This window comes from Primulina eburnea, chromosome 3 (genome assembly GCF_022965805.1).
Source record: "Primulina eburnea isolate SZY01 chromosome 3, ASM2296580v1, whole genome shotgun sequence".
Taxonomy (NCBI): Eukaryota; Viridiplantae; Streptophyta; class Magnoliopsida; order Lamiales; family Gesneriaceae; genus Primulina; species Primulina eburnea.
Genome location: NC_133103.1, coordinates 17699159 through 17712488, shown reverse-complemented (window position 1 = coordinate 17712488; position 13330 = coordinate 17699159). Strand labels below are relative to the sequence as shown.

Below are 13330 nucleotides of genomic sequence, written 5' to 3'. Positions count from 1 at the left end.
TGAACAACGCAAGAAGAAGAAGAACGAGTCGTTTGAAGAAGCGATGCAAGCCAAGGTATCTATCAAAGACGAAAAGGTCTTATATACTCAAAATATTCGTGGTAGAGGACGTGACCGTGGAGGTTACATCAATAGTCGTGGTGGTAGAGACCGCGGTCGAGGTAGATACTATGAGGAAAAGGGGCAGTCAAGCCAACAAAATTGGCGAGGTAAAGGACGAGGTCGTGGGAGAGGCGGACGATCAAATCATTCGAATATTGAGTGCTTCAAGTGTGGCAAGCTTGGCCACTAGGCAAAAGAGTGCAAATCAAATGTCAAGTGTTATAATTGCGATTAGTATGAGCACTATTCAAAGGAGTGCTATTCCGAGAAAAAGGTAGAAGAAAATGCAAATCTAGTAGCGGAAGAAGAGACAAGAGAAGATGGTGTACTCTTGATGGCCTACAAATACCATTCTCGATAGCGATACGGTGTGGTATCTTGATACTGGAGCTAGCAACCACATGTGCAGGCACAAGCACCTATTTAAGGAGATGCGAGAGGTTGAGGATGGACATGTGTCATTCGGAGACGCATCAAAGATCCAAGTAAAAGACCAAGGTACTGTTCACTATTTACAAAAAGATGGTACGGAAGGATCAATCGAGGATGTTTATTATGTACCTGATCTTAAGAGAAATATTTTGAGTATGGGGCAACTCATGGAGAAGGGATACTCGGTATTCATAAAAAACCAAGTACTCCAATTAAAAGACAATCGAGGGCGCTTGGTAGCACGAGTCGAAATGGCAAAAAATCGGATGTAAAAATTGAATTTGAGAAGCGTGCGAGAAAAATGTTTGCGAGTCAACATAGAAGACAAGGCGTCGTTGTGGCATTTCCACTTTGGTCACCTACATCATGATGGTCTAAAGAAGTTAGTAATGAAGAACATGGTGCACGGGCTGCAGGACTTGGACTATGAGGGCAAATTTTGTGAAGAATGTGTGCTTGGCAAGCAAGCAAGGACCTCGTTTCAAAAGAAGGCAGAATATCGAGCTAAACATACTCTCGAGTTGATTCATACCGACATATGTGGACCAATCACCCCCGAATCTTTTAGTGGTAAAAGATATTTCATTTCCTTTATCGATGATTTCTCACGAAAAACTTGGGTTTATTTTTTGAAAGAAAAATCAGAGGCATTCGAGGTGTTCAAAAAGTTCAAAGTAATGGTGGAGAAGGAAACTGATAGACACATCAAAGCCATACGATCCGATAGAGGTGGAGAGTATACTTCGACGGCTTTTATGAAGTATTGCGAAGAGCAAGGCATAAGGAGATTCCTGACTGCACCATACACTCCTCAACAAAATGGTGTGGCCGAGAGGAAGAACCGGACTATTCTCGACATGGTTCGATCAATGCTCAAGAGCAAGAAAATGCCGAAGGAATTCTGGGCAGAAGCCGTGCAATGTGCTATCTATGTACAAAATCGATGTCCACATGTGAAGTTAGATGATCAAACACCACAAGAGGCATGGAGCGGACAAAAGCCGACAGTTTCTCATCTCAAAGTGTTTGGTAGTGTGGCTTATGCACATGTACCAGATCAACAAAGAACGAAGCTCGAAGACCAAAGCAAAAGGTATATTTTTATTGGGTATGATGAGAAGACAAAAGGGTACAAGCTACTCGACCCGATAAGCAAAAAGGTGATGGTGAGTCATGATGTGCGAGTAAACGAAGCAAGCGAGTGGGACTGGAACAATTTGATAGAGGGTATCATCAAAGTTGGAGAATCATCAGTCATTGTACCAACAAGAACACCAACAAACTCTGAAACTACCGATAATGTAGATGAATCAAGACAACCCAAAATGCGAAGTTTGCAAGATTTGTATGATTCGACAAATGAGGTGCACCTTGTGTGTCTTTTGGCAGATGCTGAAAATATCAGCTTTGAAGAGGCGGTACGAGACAAGAAGTGGCAAACTGCCATGAACGAAGAGATTAAGGCGATTGACCACAACAACACATGGGAGTTAGCAGAATTGCCGAAAGGAAGTCAGCCTATTGGTGTGAAGTGGGTGTTCAAGAAAAAGATGAATGCTCATGGCGAGATAGAACGGTACAAGGCGCGACTTGTTGTGAAGGGATACAAGCAAAAGGCGGGAATTGACTATGACGAGATATTTGCTCCTGTTGCAAGAATGGAGACAATCCGATTACTCATTTCACAAGCTGCTCAATTCAAATGGCCGATGTTTCAAATGGATGTCAAATCGGCATTCTTGAATGGTGTGCTCGAAGAAGATATTTACATCGAACAACCACCCGGGTACGTGAAAGTTGGAGAACAAAAGAAGGTGCTAAAATTGAAGAAGGCTCTTTACAGGTTAAATCAAGCACCGCGAGCATGGAATACACATATCGATTCATATTTCAAGGAGAACGGGTTCAAGCAATTTCCCTACGAGCATGCCCTTTACGCAAAGAAGAATGGAGGTAACGTGTTATTTGTTGCTCTTTATGTCGATGATCTCATTTTTATGGGTAACAATGATGAGATGATAGAAGAGTTTAAGGGCACAATGACACGGGAATTTGAGATGACAGATTTGGGCTTGATGAAGTTTTTTCTTGGTTTTGGAGGTTAGACAAGTAGAGACGGGTATTTTTATATCACAGGAGACATATGCAAAAGATATTTTGAAGAAGTACAAGATGGCAGTCTGCAACCCGGTATCAACACCAATGGAACCAGGTGCAAAACTCTCGAAGTTCGATGGAGGAGAACGTGTTGATGCGAGTAGATACTGGAGTTTAATAGGAAGCCTTCGCTATCTCACATGCACAAGGCCGGATCTTTCTTTAAGTATCGACATTGTAAGTCGGTTCATGGAGGAGCCAGTTTATTCACATTGGAAGGCGTTGAAGCGAATCCTACGGTACATCCAAGGTACGGTGTCATTGGGGTTGTTCTACTCAAAAGTAGAAGAATACAAGTTAGTTGGCTACTCTGACAGTGATTGGTGCGGAGACACAGATGATCGGAAAAGTACCTCGGGATATGTATTCTTTATGGGAGATACTGCATTCACTTGGCTTTCAAAGAAACAACCGATCGTGACGCTCTCGACGTGTGAAGCTGAATATGTAGCAGCATCTTGGTGTGTATGTCATGCGATATGGCTTAGAACTTTGTTGAGCGAGATGGAGCTAAAGCAACTAGGTGCAACCGTGATTCAAGTTGACAACAAGTCAGCAATTGAGTTGGCAACGAACCCAGTGAACCATGAAAGAAGCAAACACATCGACGTTCGTTTTCACTTTATCCGAGATCGTGTGAAGGAAGGAAGTGTGGAATTGATGCATGTGGAAAGTCAGGATCAAGCTGCGGATATCTTCACAAAACCGCTATCAAAAATACTTCTTGACAAATGCAGGAAGATGATTGGCATGACGGATGGCAGAAGCATTTAAGTTTACGGGGGGGGTTTTGTTGAATAAACATTAAATGTTATTTTTGGTGGGTTTTAAATTTAGAAGTTAGTTGGAAAATAGAAGGTCAAGAGTTTTTTGTGGTTGAAAGGCCAAGGGGTGATACATGAGATAGTGGTCTTTTAATAGGATTTATTGGTTCTTGGTTATTTCTAGGTAGAGTAGTATCTATATAAAGGTCTTGTTAATTTCGTTTGAAGATGAGCAATTAAGTGGAATATATATTAAAAGTTGAAAGAATTTTGAGCTCCAATCTCTCTCCCCTCCACCAAAATAGCTTTCAATTTTCTACAGATCCAAAGGTAGAAAATACGAAGAGAGAGAGAGAGAGAGAGACACATTACCGAGACTAGAATGAGAAAAGAAAAAGAATTGATTGTAGATTTTGGGAGTCGCCAGAAGGAACGGTGGAAGGGAAGGAGGATAATTCAACTCATATATTTAAAACAATATATTTATTTTTTTAACAAATTGCAACAAAAGGCAACATTCATAGTACAAACATAAAATAGATATCAAGACAAACATAAACGACATATATGATTTAAATAACAACACACAAATTGACCACTAAAATTATTAATATTACGAATTACTGTACTCTTCCCACAAATGGTCAATAAGAGCATTTCGAAGTGCATAATGAACTTATATGAACAGTGATATTAGTGATACTTTCCTAATTTTTTTTTTCAAAAGAGCTGTATTGCAATTTTTAAAATATTTATTTTGTAATTATTTCTCACTGTTTTTCAATCCTCTATATGAACAATGATACGTCATAAATAAAGGATCAATGTTGGATAATTTAAAATAATAAAAAAAAACAAATAGAACATCTTTGGAAAAGATTTCATGCTCCATGTATAATTATGAAGGACAGTTGGAGATGCCTTCATTTGCACTCGACGTCAACTTCAGCAGCCCGCCTTGGCCTACTTTTCCTTCTGCTCCCGATTTGTCTGAACCCAACTGATGTCTTGATCAAGACGGTAGCATTAGTCTTGGTTACGACACCATTTTCCTCTTTAACTGAATCCGCATCTTCCTTCAACTGAGAAGTCTTCTTTCTCTTCCTTCCACTGTCCATACAAACTTGGTTCTTGCTACTTTCGCTAGATACCCAACTTTTCGTGTCTTCGCCGCATCCATCTTCTTCTTTTAACATCTCATATTCATTTTCCCTCTCGATCTCATCCTTCAACGGCTTTTGTGGCCTTCCAACTCTTCTCTTCGATGGTAACTTGTCATCCCCTTTGTTTCCAGTTTCAGCAATCACATACTGTTTCTTCCCTTTTCTTCTACCTCTACCCATTTTCAACTCAGATCTTTGAATCAAACAAAATAAAACTGCGAGACAGAACACAACATAACAAAATTCTAAGAAATTTCCTTCTTCAGCCACATGATGGATTTCACAAGCCCACTGGAAATAACCAAGAAAAGTGAGTTTGAACAATAACACAGAAAGTCTATCAACACAAACAAAAGTTTATCCTATTTTACACCAATAAAGCACAAGGAGGCAATCAAGAATCTAATAAAAATCCAATAACCTGGTGAAGTTTTCTACTTGCATGAACAGTTTCAATTGCAAAGGAGGTTAAAAAAGGAACAAAACCCAGATCGTAGACTGAAGCAAACAAGATTTGGTAAATGAATTCCGATTCAAAAAGATTTATTTTTACTTTTTCCCATGGGAATGCTGAAGAAAACTAAGCCCATGAGGTGGGGAGCCAAAGACTCCAATTTGTGAGAAAGAAATGAAGAGTGAGTCATGCGTGCGGTGAAGTAGTGAAAGGATAATTTATTTCTTTGAAGGGCATTTTGGGAATTCAAGGAATGAAGTTAACCACGAGAGAATATATATATTTTTTAAGGAAAAAAATCATAATTTGGTAAGTAAGAATTAATTTTTTAAATTAATCAAATTTCATGACAAACAAACTTTCGGAATCACTATTAATCGCCGTAAGACTTGAAAAACAAGTGAAAAACATTTGATATTGACAAATATCAAAAAAATTTACAAATTGTGTTTGGATGCATAAAAAATTGGAATCGGAATTGGATTTGAAGTTCAAGGAATTAGAATTTTATTTTAGCGTTTGACTAAAATTTAAAATGTAATTTGAAATTTGATTAGAAAATTTAAAAATAAATTTTTTATATTAAAAAATTTTGTATTGCTTATTTTTAATATTAGTTTTTTTATTAAATATATTTCTATAAACACTATTTTTAAATCAAAAACAAAAAAAATTAACATTTTACACATAATTTTATTAAAATATATTCTAAGAAATGAAAAAATATAAAGTATATCGATATGAAATTAAAAATAACGTTAGCAAATTTTGACAAATTGAGTTTTTATAATTAAAAATAAAGAAGTTTTTTAAGAAGAAAACTATTTTACAGAATTTTAAAATATAAAAAAAATTATTAATAAATAGTATTTTATAAAAAAAATAATAAAAATTTAAAACTTATCGGTAAGTTATATAAATTTAATAATAAAAATAGTTTTTATCGTTTTTAAAATTCAAATCTCGTGAAATCCTAGCAATTTGTAAAGATTTCACTTAAATAAAATCTCATCAATTACCAATCTCATTTTACCAAACACTACTCATTATGGCCTTTACACCACCATTATATAATTCCTTGTTTGGTTGTTGAAATTTTCAAACCCAAAGCAGAGGCCTTTATTTTCACACCTGCTCTTGTTTTTCTTCGGAAATGACAAAAAGGCCCTTGTACGTACTTGGTTGGGTGGCGACCTGTGAGTGCACATTCATTCTAGCTGGAGTGGACCACACGTAGAGCAGCTGTGTTCCATCATTTGTTAAAGTGTGCTCGGAATCTTGGTCTAGATTGGAATTGGGGTGGTTCGTGACAAGTATGACTCGAAAGTTAAACAAATTGTGTGTTCTTTCCTTACTGAAATCCTTGTCATACTTACCAAATATCTTTCTTTATCGAGATAGGTCACTATGTAAGAAAATCTTTTGAATATAGAATCTCTCGTTCTAATCTTTATTCTCACATTTAAAACTCGCTCGAACTCAATCCAACTCAAGTCATGTTTGCCATGGGCTAGTCACCCAAAGGGTATCACAAGACCCCTCTTCTTGTCAGGCCAGAGACGAGCTTGTTGTCTCGACTTGTTTGACAAGACTGGACCTCGACACTTAGTTCAGATTTCAAATCCATCCACCATATATGGTGTAACCATAGCTTCTAAGACTTGGGCTTGATGGAACGATCAAGGACTGAACTATGGTACCGATATAATTTGCTAAGGCCTCACCCACTCTGATTCGGCCTGAGAGGTGCCAAGGAAAAGCTTGTGTTTAAACATGCTGTCACATACTAATATAATTTTCCAAAACCTCATCCACTCGGGCTTCAGTATGCGTTCAAGGACCGATATAGGCATAATCCACTCAGACTTGATGAGTCCAATGCCTCATTCAATTGGGTTTAGGGATGTGTCAAAGACCGATTTAATTTTTCGAGACCTCATCCGCTTAGGCTTAAAGAGTCATCCAAGGGCCAATCCGAGGTGCCAAGACCTCATTCACTTGGGCTTAGGGCTGCGGTCAAGAACTTATCTAATTTGCCGAGACCTCATCCACTCGGGCTTGAGGATTAGGCCAAGGACCGATCCAAGTTGTCAAGGTCTCATTCACTTGGACTTAATGGGTGCCAAGATCTAATTCACTTGGTCTTCAGGAAGCAGCCAAGGGCCCATCTAATATGTATAGGTCTCATCAACTCGGGCTTTAAGATTCGGCCAAGAGCCAATCCGAGATGCCAACGCCGCATTCACTTATACGCCCTTAGGATTTTAGCGCCTCAGACTTATTGACATTGCCTCGAGCTTTAGGCAAAAAGTTTATTTTTTCACTTGGGTTCTTCAAACTAATCGAAATATTTGATAGAATCTAGGAAAATATTCGGCGTGAGATCTTTCCTAATATGTAGGGATTTTTAGATGGTAACAAGATCTCATCCAGAATCAAATAGAACAGTTAAAATTCCCAAAAGAACTCATTATCCGGAACCTATTACCATCTGTAGTGGAATCAAATTTCCGCTATCAAACTTGCCATCTAAATTTCAGACCTTTCTTTCCAACAGTTAGAATTTTGGCAACGACTTTCGCAAGCAGGCTGCACAGAAACTGCACTTCTATTCTGTACTCGTAGAACCAACTCAAAACACCACAAAATACGGTCTCCACCGTAAAAAATTTACTTCAAGATGTTTTAAACACATGGTATAAATTTCGGAGAACTCCAACAGTTAGGTTTCACACAAGGGCTTTCTCAAGCAGACTGCACGAAAACTGTGCGAGAAAAAAACATTTTATGCTCGACGGTCTGAACCTGATTCGACAAGCGACCAATCTCGATGTCCACCATTGAGAATTCGTTTCACGGAATTATAAAGGTGCACACCAAATTTGAACTCGATCCAACAGTGCAATTTGTCCCTATCATTTCCGCATGTTGGCTGATGTGCATGGCCATGCGATAAATCCGAAAACCCTTTCTTCTCCTTTATTTTGTATTGTTTGGTAATCAACGCCTTAGATTCGTATTGCCAGAGGTAAAACCAATGTTAAAACCTGAAAAAGTGTGGTAGAAATGTCACCTTCTCAAAAGGTTTCTTCTATCCGACATGGTCGAAGTCCCAAACTGAGCTTCTGCAAACACTCAACAAACGCGTGATTGGAAACAATGGGCGCCAAAAAAGTTTTTCGGCGTGGTCTTTCGACGCTCTAGTCATAGTTGGGCTCAGGGAAAATAGAGATAAAAGTCTAGTGCATTAATAATGCAATATAATGAATAATTAATATTTCAATGAATAAAAGGCAGTGCAAACCATATATTTGTAAGAAAACCTTGATTAGCTTAATTAAGGAAAAATTTATTTCCTTATTGAAATTGTTCTCATACTTATCGAAGATCTTTCCTTATCCAAATAGAAAACTATGCAACTGTACTCCGAATACACGAGATGTGTACTCTAATGAATCACGAAACGAGTTGTGTTTTTTTTTTTTCTAGCTGGCGAATATATAAAACTGTACAAGTTGCCTTAGAAGAGATTTGATGATTACATTACTTTGCACTGGACTTTGCTCGATGTTCGTTTTTTGGTGGCAACTAGCTAGACTACTTTTGATGGGAAACTTATGTCTTCAAGTGTAGTTGATATGTTTTCAGGATACTTGCTGCCAGGATAACTCGGATCCACTGAGCTTTTCCCCGTCTTTTGTTGCTGTTCAAACAACTTTTTGAGCTGCTTGGTTTGTTCTTCGATCCTTATCTGTAAGTTTCTTTGAGTCTGCGTACCACGAAGATGCAAAGAAAATTCAAGAAATTATTCACAGTTATCTTTACAATATCTTATGTCGAAGGAGCTATGTTGGAACATTAATGTCGAATTTTATGTACCTCTAGCTGCTGATAAAGATGCCTTTGGAAATCTAATTGCTGCTGCAATGCCTCCTTAAGTTGCATTCCACTGCCAAAAATAACATTTAAACACAAATTAAAAGACTGGTTTTGATCCAAATGACAAGGAAAAACGTACTCTTACGTTTGGACGTCGACCAGCGATTCATTACTTGTACTTGTTTTCTTCTCAGATTTTTCTGCGTGGTAAGGAAAACACAGTTGATCATATTTATTACTAATATCACTATCTGTCTCGGAGATTCTTTATTGGAAAAAGCTAAAGTTTCCATTGAAAAAAGTACTACTTTCCTGATGAATTGGGAAACCTGAATAATGTTACATACCTTCAACGTATTCTTTTATGTACTTAGCATTTCGATATTTCTGGAAGTAGATAGAAATATGGCAAAAAACAAATACTGGTTCAGAAATTTTATATAGATAAACCATTTTCAAGAAAGTGACGTAGTTCAGTATTGTGTACCTGCAAATGGCTTTTGACATGAAAGATTGTAAGTCCTTCAGTATCCATCAGATTTAGTATGGCCTTCGGTGTTGCCTCTATGTTATATGGATAGAATCCAATAAACCACTCTGTCATGATCCCGGGTTGAGAAAACGAAGGATAATACAAAAGATTACTTACTTTCAGGGCCACCAAGCTGATTCACACAGTTAACGAATCGACCGTGAAGATCTGGAGACCACCTAATTCGTTTCTTGCTAGATGAAACTGCTCCAGAAGATGCATAGCTAGTACTCGATCCAAACTCGTTTACATGTGCGGAATGAGATGCATATAAATTTTGTGGTTCCTGTTTCAAATATATAGTTCAAGACAAACATATCGACCATAAAGGGTCATAAAAACGAATTCTTGAAGGACATACACAAAGATCCTGATTTGCATCGAATGGAGCAGAAGGGGTTCCCATACATGAATCATCAAGATCACCTAGTAGTCTGTTTTTGAGGTATAGAATCTGTTCTTTCTCGGACAGGTCGCTGAATTGATTTTCGAACAATCCTTCCGGCCTGGTGTATACTTCGTTTGAAGTTTGAGTTCTTGGAACTGATAATAAACCGTTATCAGATTGAAAATTGGGTATTTTCTTATAAGAATTCTTGAATTGTTGGGAGCAAGGAATGGAGTTATTTTCTTGGAAGCCAAATTGGGGTAATCCCATGAGAAATTCTGTTGCATAAAAAGCAGAAGCCTGTGATCCAATCCTGCTGATGATGGTATTGGATAAATTTTCAGGCCTGAAATTCCTCTGCTGTGAGCCGTTTTCTGCTGCTATCAACCGAGTATCGAGTTCCATTGGCGCAGATTGATACCAAGCACCAGAGTTTTGTGGAAAACAATATTGAAATTCTGTCGAAAAACCATAGTTCTGCTGCATTCCCTTCATTTATAGGATCACAAAACAACTAAGGAAAATGTATCAAATTATTTGCTTCTTATGAGTTCGTTTATTCGTAAACACAAGCGACAATAAGAACAAAACGATGGAAAAGTAGAAATGTCGATCAGATTCAGGTATCTGTCATGAAAGCCTTTTATAATATGCTGCAAATCTTGAAATATAAGATGTGAATATTTCAACTATTGAGTGCAATATATATTTTAATGGTTCTTTCAAGTGGATAGGTATGAACTGTGAAGTTTTGACAAAACCAAAGCAGATTAAAATAAAGAACATTGTTATAAAACTCAGCCAAGATACATACATGCATACATACGTGAACTCTTAGAGTAGGTCTCTTGTGATACGGTTTCACGAATTTTACCGATATTCACAATAAAAAGTAATACTCTAAGTATAAAAAGTAATACTTTTTCATCGATGACTCAAATAAGATATTCGTCTCACAAATTACGACCTGTGAGACCGTCTCACAAATTACGACCTGTGAGACCGTCTCACAGAAGTTGTCGTCAACTCTTAATATGATTTTTAAAGATTATAATAGTGGTAAGTATGGAGATAATTAGAGAATAGTGTTCTTGGAATATATTCTTTATTAAATATAAAATTCCATTAACAACTGATTCTGCTTGCCATTTTACATAGTGGGAATTTCACGAACTTCCCAGAAAAAAATGTTCCAATACATTTACTATCTGAAAATCCAGAAAAATTCGAATTCTAAGATCCCTAGACGTGGACGAAAAAGAGAGAAAAAAAAATAGCACTCGGAGAAAAATAATGGAATCGTATGAAAATTTTACCGTCTCCGAAATCTTTAGGCAAAGATTCTATTGATAATACCAATGGTATTATTTACACAATTTAATTTAATTTAATTTAATTACACACGATTTTAAATCTTCGTTTTCCTAAGAGTTGTAATGTAACTTAATATTCTAATTTGTTCATTACTTGTCCCCACTCGAATTTGGACGATATATCTGAAAATAACTGCTTGTGATTCAATAATTTACCGCAGCCATTTCAATCACCTATAAAATAAAATAAAATAATGTTACAAAACTGATTCTTCGTGAGCATCCATTACAATGGAGTTGACGAATGAATCTATCAAATATTGTTTATTTGATATTAATGTTTTTTTATATGACTCAGATGATGCGAATAAATTTTAAATTATATACATTAAAATTTATCTAAAAATAAACGACAAGTTTTTTCCTTAAATTTTGAAATATTGATTGTCGTTTTGACTTGTTTTTTTCTTTTTGTTTAGATGTATTTTAATATGTGTAATATATGTTTATTTTCGCTACAAGACTATGTCGGATCGGAGATCATCGATACCAAATAAACAATATTCGATGATTTCTTGACTTATGACAAAAAAGGAAAAAAAAATCTAATTAATGTATGGAAATTAAACGTTATCGAGTTATGAACTAAAAATCAAAACAGACAAATTTACAAAATTAAAATTGCGATTTTTACAACAAGAGACAATTCGAATTATTGTGTGCATAAATATTAGATGGAGACAGCTCATTAGAATTGTTTCGGTGGATTACAACTTTAATTATATTGGGACCTCCGATGTATGTAACCGACTCGAGACAGACTCGGTCTCGGAGAATTTTATTTCTTGGTAACAAGACATTATTTATATTTATAATTATATTTATATATAATGTCACAAAGTGTGAACGCTTTTGTTATTTCGTCTCAAGAATTCAATAAATTTATAAGAATCATTTAATTAAGAGGTCTTAATCAAAACGATAAAGGTTGCTATCGTACATATGCATGGTAGAGCCATAAATTAACTTGATGTAAAAAGAAGAACGAGATCTTTTTGAAATGATTTCATAGATCTATATTCGTGAGACAGGTCGATTTGATCCATACTTTGAGTGAAAAATGATAATTTTGACATAAAAATTATATTTTTCATGTTTTGGATAAAGTAAGATAATTATGTCTCACAAAATTGACAATAAAACGATTTCATGACAAATTTTTTCAATCAATGATAAATAATAATGGGTGGTTAAAACACATTAAATTGGTAGATAACATGTTCAAATATTTATGTTTTGGTGTTAACAAATAATTTATAGCAAAATTGTTCTCAGCTAAACTGAACAAGGCTAAACTGAGTCATCTTCGAACGAAACCGACTATGTCCACAAGCTAAAATAGTTTACCTAAACTATGTTTATTCACTCTCCATTTCTAAACAACTCAATCGATCCTATCAAGTGGTATAACATCAAGGCTTTATTATCGTTTATGAATTTTTTTATAAAATGGCTTCATTCAACAAGATCTGAATGTTCTCCGGAGAAGAATTTGATTATTGGAAGATAAGTATGCAAGCTCATTTATCTGCACAAGACGATTATATGTGATACATCATTACCGATGGAACAATTACAATTACGAAAGAAAAAACTGTTGTTGTTATAACTGACGGGGTACCACGAAAAAATGAAAAGCCCAGAGATGAATGAACAAACAATGATAAGAAGAAATCCAACATCGATAATGTAGCTAAAGACATAGTGTATAAAACTCTTGACAAGAATACTTTCAGCAAGATCAAAATGTGCAAGAAAACAAAGGAAATTTGGAAAAAACTGATTCGGTTGTGTGAGGGTAATGAAAAAAAAGAAAACAAACTTTATGTTGCTACACAAAATTTTGAAAATATCAAGATGAATCAAGGAGAATCAATGTTTGAATTTGATGAACTAGTAAGTAACATTATCTTTTAACTGGGTGCATTTGGAAAAGTGTACAGTGACCGAGAAGTTATTTTGTAAGTAATGTGTGGATTGTCTAATGAGTGGGATGTGAAGACAATGGCAATGAAGTATTCAAAAGATTTAAACTGCAACTACATGATCTGTTCTTAGATCTAAAAGCTTATGAATTGGAGTTGCA

The 13330-nt window shown here is 36.0% G+C and overlaps 2 protein-coding genes across 4 annotated transcripts; both read right to left on the bottom strand.

The window, feature by feature from the left end:
• Positions 1–4307: 4307 nt before the first annotated feature.
• LOC140828371 (uncharacterized) lies at positions 4308–5325 on the bottom strand. 2 transcript variants are annotated; one of them, XR_012117168.1, is made up of 2 exons: positions 5040–5325; positions 4308–4833 (listed from the first exon to the last, which is right to left on the bottom strand). XR_012117168.1 is itself a non-coding variant. In XM_073191354.1 (2 exons), the coding sequence occupies exons 1-2, from the start codon at positions 5260–5262 to the stop codon at positions 4379–4381; spliced, it is 546 nt and encodes a 181-aa protein (XP_073047455.1). In that variant the 5' UTR covers positions 5263–5277; the 3' UTR covers positions 4308–4378. The 2 variants fall into 2 exon arrangements, 1 of the variants encoding a protein (XP_073047455.1); XM_073191354.1 differs by having other exon boundaries at positions 5172–5277.
• Positions 5326–7753: 2428 nt separating this feature from the next.
• On the bottom strand, positions 7754–10613 carry LOC140827125 (myb family transcription factor PHL5-like). 2 transcript variants are annotated; one of them, XR_012116916.1, is made up of 8 exons: positions 9845–10613; positions 9601–9769; positions 9439–9515; positions 9299–9338; positions 9097–9151; positions 8952–9021; positions 8146–8841; positions 7754–8049 (listed from the first exon to the last, which is right to left on the bottom strand). XR_012116916.1 is itself a non-coding variant. In XM_073189733.1 (7 exons), the coding sequence occupies exons 1-7, from the start codon at positions 10364–10366 to the stop codon at positions 8665–8667; spliced, it is 1110 nt and encodes a 369-aa protein (XP_073045834.1). In that variant the 5' UTR covers positions 10367–10613; the 3' UTR covers positions 7754–8664. The 2 variants fall into 2 exon arrangements, 1 of the variants encoding a protein (XP_073045834.1); XM_073189733.1 differs by having other exon boundaries at positions 7754–8841.
• Between the last annotated feature and the right edge of the window lie 2717 nt (positions 10614–13330).